Source organism: Clavelina lepadiformis, chromosome 6 (assembly GCF_947623445.1).
Source record: "Clavelina lepadiformis chromosome 6, kaClaLepa1.1, whole genome shotgun sequence".
NCBI lineage: Eukaryota > Metazoa > Chordata > Ascidiacea > Aplousobranchia > Clavelinidae > Clavelina > Clavelina lepadiformis.
Genome location: NC_135245.1, coordinates 2,707,480 through 2,718,087, shown reverse-complemented (window position 1 = coordinate 2,718,087; position 10,608 = coordinate 2,707,480). Strand labels below are relative to the sequence as shown.

At 37.9% G+C, this 10,608-nt stretch overlaps 2 protein-coding genes across 2 annotated transcripts; both read left to right on the top strand.

The window, feature by feature from the left end:
* Positions 1-2,356: 2,356 nt before the first annotated feature.
* On the top strand, positions 2,357-3,648 carry LOC143462527 (uncharacterized). Its single transcript, XM_076960731.1, has one exon. It carries the CDS (start codon positions 2,499-2,501, stop codon positions 3,444-3,446), a length of 948 nt encoding a protein of 315 aa, XP_076816846.1. The 5' UTR covers positions 2,357-2,498; the 3' UTR covers positions 3,447-3,648.
* A 4,540-nt stretch (positions 3,649-8,188) lies between these two features.
* On the top strand, positions 8,189-9,582 carry LOC143462244 (uncharacterized). The gene has a single exon (XM_076960324.1). It carries the CDS (start codon positions 8,236-8,238, stop codon positions 9,148-9,150), a length of 915 nt encoding a protein of 304 aa, XP_076816439.1. The 5' UTR covers positions 8,189-8,235; the 3' UTR covers positions 9,151-9,582.
* Positions 9,583-10,608: the final 1,026 nt, after the last annotated feature.

Below are 10,608 nucleotides of genomic sequence, written 5' to 3'. Positions count from 1 at the left end.
AATAAAGACCGCAACGTTATTATGCGTAGATAATCGGCTATTGTTTCGTCAACTAACTACCCACTGTACATAGTGTATTAGGACAATCGTGAATCATTTTCGCTTAACTGTTAATAATCCGGTTTATCGGATTTTATTGCTATTGATTTAGCACATTTGTTCCAAAACTTTTGTGTCGGAGTCGGACAGCGGGGTTTCCGGATTAAAGGGGTAAAATGCATAGGAAGAAATCCGTTCCCGGCAGTTTTGTGTCGGATAGCGGGGATTCCGGTTGTTCGGGGTCCGGATTAACGAGGTCCCACTGTATTAATCTTTTGAATAAACTAAGATTCGATCAATTTAGTTGAGGGGTGTCAAACTCAATCGCACCAGGGGCTAAATCTCAAAACTTATTTAACGCCGCGGGCCGTAAGGATGATAACTGATTGAACGTTTCGTAACTTGACGTGACTTGATTGACCGTTTCGCTACAGGAGTACATGAATTGGAACAGGCAGCGAAACAACACCAAGTTTTTAATGTTTAAAGCCCGGTGTATTATTCTTCTTCTTCGCATACAAGTCCAACAAATATTGACGAAAAAAAGTAAAGATACGTCGCACTCGGTAATATACCCTAACAAGAAATAGAATAAAAGCATACCTACCACGAAGTAGGCTTATTATTGAAAACAAGGCTTCGGCAAAACCAGTGTATTTCACGGAAATTTGTACGCGCAATCAGTTGGAACAACATGAATTGAAAAATATTATATTAAGTCTGAGCTGCATTGTTGGATATTTAAAGAAGCCGCTCTCAAATATAGATATAATTTATTAAATATAATTAATAATTAAATAATTTATTTTCTATAATTCTCTCAAATATTTATAGGTCTCTCAAAGTAGACCGATAAAATGAATATGTAAAAAGTGAATGTACGCGGCTTACGGTATACTATATAACTGTAAGCTCATACGCAGATATGCAGTAATAAGATTCTGTCAAACGCAACCGTACTACAGGTAGCCTGCATAAAAAATGTAAATGAAACCATGCATTTGAAAGTTAAAATTAGAAATAGCATCCGAAAGTTTGGCCATATTGAAAAGTGCCGTACTATTAGACTAGCCAAAATTAAACTGAGGTTGCTGAATAAGAACAGTTATGACTGGGCTATTTTTAATTATTCTTCTGTTGTAACCCAGGTTACAAATTTATTTATTCTATGGTATGGTGGGGCAACTGCTGTGCTACTGTATTGTGCGATTTGTTATAATTTTGTTTCTTGCTTGAAAAAAGTAAGTTATACTGCACAATGATCTCTTGGGCCGGAAATAGTTCAATGTATGAAATAACTACGCGGGCCAAGTTTTTTTGTAAAGCGGGCCGGGAGTTTGACACGTATGGGTTGATCTGCAAGAAGTGGTACCTGTTGACATTACAGGGTGCCCAAGTGGTACGAGATCGTGAAAAGATTGGGAACCCCTGCCATAGGTGGATAGCTTGCAACTTTCCCTTCTTATAAGTGCCAAATTCCAAGTCACTAAACGTCACTAAAGAAGCATCCTCGAGCATAGCTTTGAAACGCAGTACAAAATATATTGCCAAAAAACAGGAACTGTAACAGTTGGTGGACTTTAGCAAAAATTTTCTTGTAACGACTCATGTCTTGGTGTTGATCCACAACTGTAAAAATAACAGCCGGAAGATGATATACTGTACAGTGTTAGAAAAAAACGTCAACCAAAGTTTCCGAAAACCGAAAGCTCACAAGATGCCACAACTTCCTCATAACGTTGATGCCCTAACATTTATAGCTTTATGTCGTTATATACTGCTGGGTGTTTTCTTAATAAGTTTTTGGTAGGTAGTTGGTGAAGTTAAAACGACGCATGTGTATCGCAAGTTCTTGAGAAAACTGTAAACCAGCAGGCAACCCTCGCGTGTTTAAATCATTCAGTCCCTAAAAGTTGACAAAACATTTGAAGATTGACAGGTCATCTAATTTAAATCAAACTATGCAATCGTTTTCCTAAATACGAAAATGGCTACTTGGCTGCCGAGAGTAGCAAGTTGAGCACAAAGTGGTGATTTGTAGCAGGATATTCGGTGACGAACTAAGACCTAAGGTGATTGTTGATCAAACAAAAGTAAGAAAAATGTTACAGGGTTTCACGAAAAGAAAACGAATTAGCAATCATGTAGAGATATTCCTGCGTTTGGGACGAGAGCGTGACGCTACCCCAGACAACGCTACTTACTCAGTTACATTGATAACATCTGGATAAGTGTGAAATCTTGATATCTGAATAAATCATTTAAATACCATAGCTTAACTTTTTTGTTGTTCCGGCTTAGACAAGGGTGTTTGTCGATGACTATAAACAAGATGTAACTTTTTTGCTTGTGACTTTCTAATGGAAACATTCATCGACTGAAACAGTAGAGGTGCCTTTTGTTTGCCATCTTGGTTATGTCAGTGTATAAAGCAAGTCAGTACACGGCATCTAACTGTAATGGGGACTCCGTCGTCAGCTTGGAATCAATCATTCGTAACAAACATGTCAGCAACGACTGGACCGGCGCATAAGTGCCTAAATTATATGCTTTCGTCGGCGATTGTTGCAGTTCTGCTCGAGATTTTATCTATATACTTGGTGACGACACTTGCAATATTTTCGTGGAGGACTAGAAACCGAAGAGATGTGTCGAAATTAAACCGTTTATGCTCGCTTTCAGCACTCATCGCTTTCCTGCTTTGCACAAGCAATCTATACGCCTTGTTACTGGAGGATACATTTAATGCATTGGATTACATCGAGGCAGTGTGTTATTGGCTTGGCATTTGTCTTACCTACACTGTTTTATGGGCTAGACAAAGACGATTTTATTCCAATAAATTGCTGGCAAATAAAGTTGGGAAATGCCACAGGATTTTGAGTAGCGCTGTTATCATTGCAATTTGTGTTTGTTTGGGTGCACTTGTGTTCACTTTTGTATCTAAAACGTATGGCAGAACTTGTGCGACTTCGTACGATATCAACGATATTTTACCGATATTAGTCGCGTACATAGCAGCAGCTTTCGTTTTCCAAATGCTATTGTTTTATCTTCTAGTGAATCCATTGAGAAGTGAGGATGGTGTAAAAACATCTGACATATTGCGTTTTAGGTTAAAGAAAGATATTCACAAAATGGTTGTACGTTTAGCGATTTGTGCCGCCGTGTGTATAATTACGACTACAATGACGTCAGGCATGATATTTCTCGTATTAAAGGAAATAGTTGAAACCAGTTGGTATAACGTGGTCACGCTCGATTTGATCGGAAACACAATATCTATGGTGTGTAGTTTTAAAAGCTGGAAAACGAGGTTATTCCCCTTTTGCAAACCTATTGACCTCAAACTTGGGAATAGCGATGGAGAAAACGAACAAATCTCTTTTCGTTCTGAAAACGTTTGACGACATAATGCATTTTATCCGTCTTATTCTTTATGACTATTTATTTATTAAATGCCATTTAAAATTTTCTTTATTATATGGTTTTGTTTGTCCTAGGACTTGGACGTAGAAATTTATAAGATCTTAGATACTGTACGCCAGCAAGTTGCTGCGTCAAAATACGCTTGTAATCATAGATCTAGCTTACAACTTGAAACTTCATTTTTTAGTTGAATAACTTTAAAACTTCATTTTATATTTAATTACTTTGTTTAATACAGATGAAAGTTTTCCTTCTCGGTTCACTGTGTATTTCTGCAAGTGCCTTTTACGAACGTACGGCGGCCAGGTTTTTGACGCCAAATAATCCAGTTATTTGCACAAATTCACCAAAACGTTGGTTGTTTTCGAAATACCTGGTTGAGTTTAGTGAACGTGCTAGTCGTTATCAGTAAGTTATTTCCATTGTTATTTTCATCCATCTTTTTTAAGGCTTTATTTTGACAAATTCTTTCTATGCATTAGCGCATGTTAGTATCAACAGGCATTGATTTTTTTCGTCCCCACCACGTTAATGACGAAAAATAAAATGATTGATATCCTACAAAATGACGGGTTATAGTAAAATACATTACTAATACTATGCGAAAACTAGTCTACAGCATAAAAGCGCGTACAGGTACAAAAATTGGTTTAGTGTAGCTGAATGTTAAAATGGTGTAATGTTACTTGCTGCTAATACGATCCAAAATCTTTTGTTTTCTTTTATCGTGGCAGTTTTGAACACGTGACTGAGTTATTTGAGCAGGCAGACGTTGCATTTAAAGGAATTGAGTGTATCGTATTTCACCTGTCGCCTCCCCTTGTTACGTCATTGCCTTACAGCAACTTAGTTCACGTGGGTGACTCATTCTGTTATTTTCCTGCACAGTAAGAACAGTAATAGCAGGACCATGATATTAAGTGGAATATCTGTCTAATGCCTAGTAATGCGACAACGTGACTCCGCAGCGGACTGAGATGCCACGTTACAGTCGATTTCATACTAATGATTGCGTCACAATTGTTAGTGTTTGGTATGTCACGTACGTGTGCAACGGTTTTAATTCAAATTAATAAGGCAAGGGGCTTTACTTCGTGGTGTCCAGTCAATCGTCTTTGACAGCAGTTTCAGAGTAACTGTTAACGCTAGAGACAGTTTATCGACGAATTTGTTACTGAACTCGGAAGATATCTCCAGAACAGAAAAGATCCTATGATCTCGTTGTATCAAGTCGCGTTTGTTGCCTTTCTTCAGACCTTCAGATGTTGTAGAATGGTGGGAACAGCAGCACAGAATTGTTCAGCCTATCCGTTTTCCATTAACAGCCGCATGCGCGCACACACGCACAATGAGTGCGAAAGATAAATAGAGCCTTTGCCATTGCAGAAAAAAATTGATGGGGTATAACGATTAAACACCTGCCCTTTGCCCTCGATAATTTAATAGATTACACAGGGCTATAGAACAGTCTGGGCGTTGTCGAGTCGAGTGCTCTGGTGGAGAAATACGCGTCCATGTATGGGTTTGAATGGGAAGCAGATATGCTGTAATAATCCCTCAAAGCTTGGACCTTCCTCGTGAGCGTGTATGTTTTACAATATTCGAGTTGGTATAAGTTGAGAAGAGATAAAATAGCATTGCGATACCAAAATGTTGCTATCAACACAACGAGTGGAGAAATAGGTACACCTAATTACTAAACGAAATAACTAGTTTGGTTTGGACTATACTCCAATCCCGCATCAAGATTTTGAAACATAACGGTATCAAACAAAAAGAGGTGAGTAAAAGTGCTGCTGTACTATGAGTAGGCTACCCAGTAAAACTGCTACTCATATTGTTCATCGCGTGACCTATTTTCGTGTATTCTGTTTATTTTCAGTCAATTTCGTTTTAATGAGGAACTGAAATATAGTCCGAAACATTTTAATTATTAGTAGGCTAAATAAAAGTGTCTATTTCTGCACTCGTGGCGCTGAAAGCAGCATTTTAGTATTGATTCAAGTTATCCATGGCGCTAGATGTCCCGGCTTAAATGTACCAGCCGACGTAGATTGCGTTACAAGCGCAGGCGGCAACTCAACACAACAAGGAAGTGGTTTTCAAAACAAAGTTGAAATAGCTGTTGTTCTTGTGACATATTGGGAGGTAACGATTTCCGAGAAAGCGGTCTATGATTGCCCGATTGGGCATAAAAGTCAAAAACCGCGATTTTGAGCGCGTACATGCACATAACTTTACCTACGTATTTGCAATTACATGTATATACCGTATGCGCTAATCATTTTTTTTTGGCCTGACCATCGGAGTCAAAAAAGTACCCAGGTAAAGTTGCATAAGTGTATACAATTTTAAACGCGCGTTGATATCTGCTGTATCAGTTAATGGCGTCGTGAGCATAAGAAATAAGGCACAGATTAAGCTGCACTTTTGTCCTTCCAGGGCTTACGCAAATATTTTCCTCTCTTGGGACTTGAATAATAATCACCTGAGGGTGAATCGTTCAGGGAAACGCCGCTGGTGGTGGTAGCGAAGGTAACTAAGTACTGTACTGGGTAATGTGAATTGCCGGTTTTTCAATTCAATTCAGCGGGAGACTCTTTTAATCTACTGCGTGTCTCATAATAGTTTGAGTGGTTAGGTAGTTGGATGTGGAAATATGAAAGATTTTTTTAAACCATTTTTCCTTTTGTGGAATAAGTAATATCGACGTTACTTTCTGTTTATGACAATATGATGACTCTTCGCTTCTAGTCTATTTTTAGTGCATAAGAAAAATTAACCGGTTGAAGTATCAAGTAAGCAAAGCTAGCATGTTTCGCAAGTTGTGTAAATAACTAACCTTCTAATGATTAAATCGAATATTACGAAGGCATGTAAATATCTACGTCGCTTTGAAAATGGTTCTCCATCAACTGCAATTCTTCTGGGTTATGTGAAGTACAAAAGGCTAACTTTTGGCATTTGCCAGTTAACCCGGAAGTTAAGCTCGGCCTCAGGAGAACACAATTTTTGCCGTATGCGTTGGACCCCCTGACTAATAATTCATCGTTAGTAGCCAAATTAAAAGGCAGTTTATACAGTATTTCTAAATCAAGCGATAGTTTTTACACTTCAGAAGCGTTAATCGAATTCTGCGCATGCATGTTTAGAATTAGCAATAACTGGTTATAATATTTATCAACAGATCAAATTTGCATTTAAATTTATCCAAATATTTACAACTGTGTACGCAGTCTGACTACGCGTACATAAACTGAGTACGTGTAGACATAATTTTCTTCCTGCACAAAACCATCAGGAATACCTATACGAGTACAAAATTTGCTTTCATGAAAGCTAAGTTTTTTCGCTTGTGCACAAATTAGCTACTATCGCATGGGTTAGCACTTGCTGTCAGGAGTTTAAAGACGCTAAATTCAGTATTGATTTTAACTTTGCGTAACCTGTTGGGCACCTTTTTCCACAAATTGATTAGAAATCGTTACTGGTATTTGCGAGCAAGTGCCCAGCACGTTTCAGCAACATGGTTTTCCATCGCAGTTTGATCGATTATGTTAAATCCTATTTTAAATAAGACATGAATGACAATTAGAGGGTTGTCTAGTGTTTTGACGAGTAAAAATTTCTAAATAGCGACTGTACTTGCCTAACTATCAACCGTCTTGTTTATAGTTTTTCTGTAGACTACGTTTTAGCCACACAGGGAACAGATCAGCCAGAAGTCCTTCAACTATATAACAAACTTCAACGCAGGAAATTCACGTCAATTTGTGAACAGGAAACATTGTGTAGTAAGTGGAAACAGGATAGCGTAGATAGCCAATATCTATGCCAAAAGGTAGCATCGCAAAAAAGTACATTTGCTGATATTCCAATATTTTAAGATAGTTTTAAAAGTTTGCCCTTCAGTTTTGGGAAGTATTAAATAAATCTGGAGAAACCGCTCAGATCATTAAAGTAAACATCGCTTAATAAAGCTCAGGAATGCCAACAGCAGGGGCCACTTTTCGACAGCTTTCCTGTCAAGTTGTTTTAATAAGCGGTGAATTTATATGAGGAAAATCATCGTTCGCTCCGTATCAGCGACAACTGCTGCGACTAGCAGCTAGCTATGGTTGCCGATGGTTTATTGCATAGACATTGAGTGGGGTTTACTGTGTAGACGTGACTCAGTGGCAAGAAGCAACTATTTTCACAAAAATAACTCCGCTATACCGGAAATAGCAGCATCAGAATAGAGTTTGTCTACAATTTTGACATTTTTGGATCATTGTGCGAGTTTGTAGCAAAGACATTATTATTAAAGAAATTAGAAAAAGATGCCTAACGTTTTATTTGCGGCGCTGGGTTTGGATTATTTCGTCACTGAACTAGGTAATTAATCTAATTATATATAAAACGACCCAGTGACACTGCGAACCGGCTATAACATGGTCAAGTCTTTTTTTTTTGTTATTGTTATTTCAATCTAAGTGCTTTTGCTCTTTATTTGATAGATCAGTGCATATGTTAATTGACAAAGTACTTCTATTTTTGAGAATTTAAAATTAACCATAAATTCAGTGATTCAAATATTTTTCTAACATTTTCTGTTGTCAACTTTTTTTGAAATGTTTTATTTTGTTTCTTTAAAACTCAAATTTAAAACCCAGCGAATAAGCACCTGGAAATTTATAAGCTTAGCTGTTTGTTAATGACTTTCGATTCAACAAGTTGTTGTATTTATCTATACCAGGATGGTTTTGTTAATGAAAATATATTAAAATGGACAATCTGTCGTTGGATTGGAATCAGTCATCCTTGACGAGCCAACCAGCAACAATAAAATCAACAACATGCCATTTTTATTCGTCGGTTTGGTCGTTAGTTATTGCAGCTGTTCTCGAAGCCATTTCGATTTACATTTTGACCGCACTTGCAATTTTCTTCTGGAAATCAAGAAACCGGAAAAATATATCGAAATTAAACCATCTATGCCTGGTTGAGGCGTTGTTTACCTGCTTATGCTGCACCACCATTCTGCTTAAAGTACTGCCCACTTATCCTTACAAGATCATGTTGTGGGTCGGTGGGTCGTTTTACTGGGTTGGCCTTTCTCTAACTTATACTATTTTGTGGGTGAGACAAAGAAGGTTCTATTCGGACGAACTGCTCGCCGACAAATCAGGCAAATGCCACAGGGTTGTGAGTAGTGTCGTCATTGTTGGGATCTACATCTGTTTATCTGCGCTTATGTGCGCATTTCAATCTAAAGTTGGTGATTGTTCGTCTTTGGGTGACATTAATGACATTCTGCCGATACTAATCACGTTTATAATTGCGATTTTTGCATTTCAAATTTTATTGTTTTATCTCCTTGTTCATCCATTGAGAAGCGAGGACGGTGTGAAAGTATCCGACATATTATTCTTTAGGCTAAAGAAGGACATTCACAAGATGGTCGTCCGTTTAGCGATATGTACCTCCATATGTATATTTACAAACATACTGATGTGCATTGTGATTATACTGATATCAAAGCGAATTTTGCAAACCAGCTGGCTTAACGCGGTGGCGCTTGACTTGATTGTAAACACGATTGCTGTCGTATGCACTTTTAAACGTTGGAAAACTAGGTTATTCCCCTTTTGTGAAAGTGCTAAAACCGATTTTAGTGAGAATTACACCACAGCATACTAAACATTAATTGTTGTGTTTTGTATTATGTCGTGACGCTAAAAATAATCTAAACTCACTTTGTTTCTTAGCTGTTTGACACAAAAGGCATTGCATTTGTTTTTTATACCTTTTCTACTTCTCTTGTGACAGTGGTGCGGAAGAGCAAATCGCAAATCGCATATTTTGTCATTTCCGATTTTTCTATCTACCGCATTTCCAAGGGAAAGCCTGGCCTTCGTGTTTTAGTTGACAGCTCGGCACAATAACTGCTCGGCACGTGCCCTGACATCTAGCCAGGGTTGCCAGACGACGACCTTGCTATACAGAGCTGGACTTGAAAGGGAATTTTTGAATTTTAGTCTCAGATTTTGCCCGATTTCTGTTTGTTTCGTTGAATTTTGATTTTGAAAATCTTTTAAAGCTTGTTTTCGAATTAAATTGGCTGAAAACATTTTTGTTAATTTTTTACTTCTGTGTTATGAAAATCCATTCGAAAATCCATGCTTGTAATAAGCTGACGAAAAAACCTGCATTTCGGTTTTAATTAACCTCAACATGTATCTACAGGTAGGCCTGCAACAAAAAGTTTAAGGTAATTCCACATGATATAATTGCTTTAACGCGTCTGTAGCTAGTATTCGTATACAAGTGGCTATGCAGACAATAACTTACGGCTACGTAACAATACAGTTATGCTCGCCACGATTAGATTTTGAAACCAAGCAACACCTTACGAAATAATAACACTGGTCAACAGCCAATTTGCTTCTGAAACGAATGAGGTCAATCTTGGCTAATTTGGGGTCGCTGATCTCGAATATCAACTTTAAATTTGTTGATTAGCTCTAGTTTTTGAGATATGGCACCATGCCAAAATGTGCTTTACTTGCTAACGCGGAAAGAAGTGTGCGTTTATCTGTTGTAGCATCTGCCAGATAGAGTTGGGCACTTAATATATTTGTTTGAAGGTAGATGACGTTTCTATTCATATTATTTTTATTTTGACGTATGTTTGAGTTGGGTTGTTTGCTTGCTTCATGTGTGTAGTCTGAACTGCTCTTTCTGCAGATGCCTCGTAAATGCATAAAAAATGCAGACAATTTCTACTAGATTTGTGGTGAAATAACTTTTTCTTCACAAAAGCGAAGTATAACGGCTGTGGTCAGGAAAGCAAACCTTGTATTCAACTTGTATTTTGGATGTAAAGTTGGTGATCAGGACAAGAGTTGGGCCCCTCACATATGCTGTAACTCCTGTGGTGCAAATCTTTGGCAATGGCTAAACGGAAAAAGAAAATGTATGCCCTTTGCTGTTCCAATGGTTTTGAGAGAACCTACTGACCACATTAGCGATTACTACCTTTGCACGACCCCCCCCCCCCCCCCCCCCCGGTTTGTAAAGATTTGTCGAGAAATAAGAAGCAAAGTATTCAATACACAAATATTCCATCAGCAATTCGTCCCGTACCGCATGGAGAAT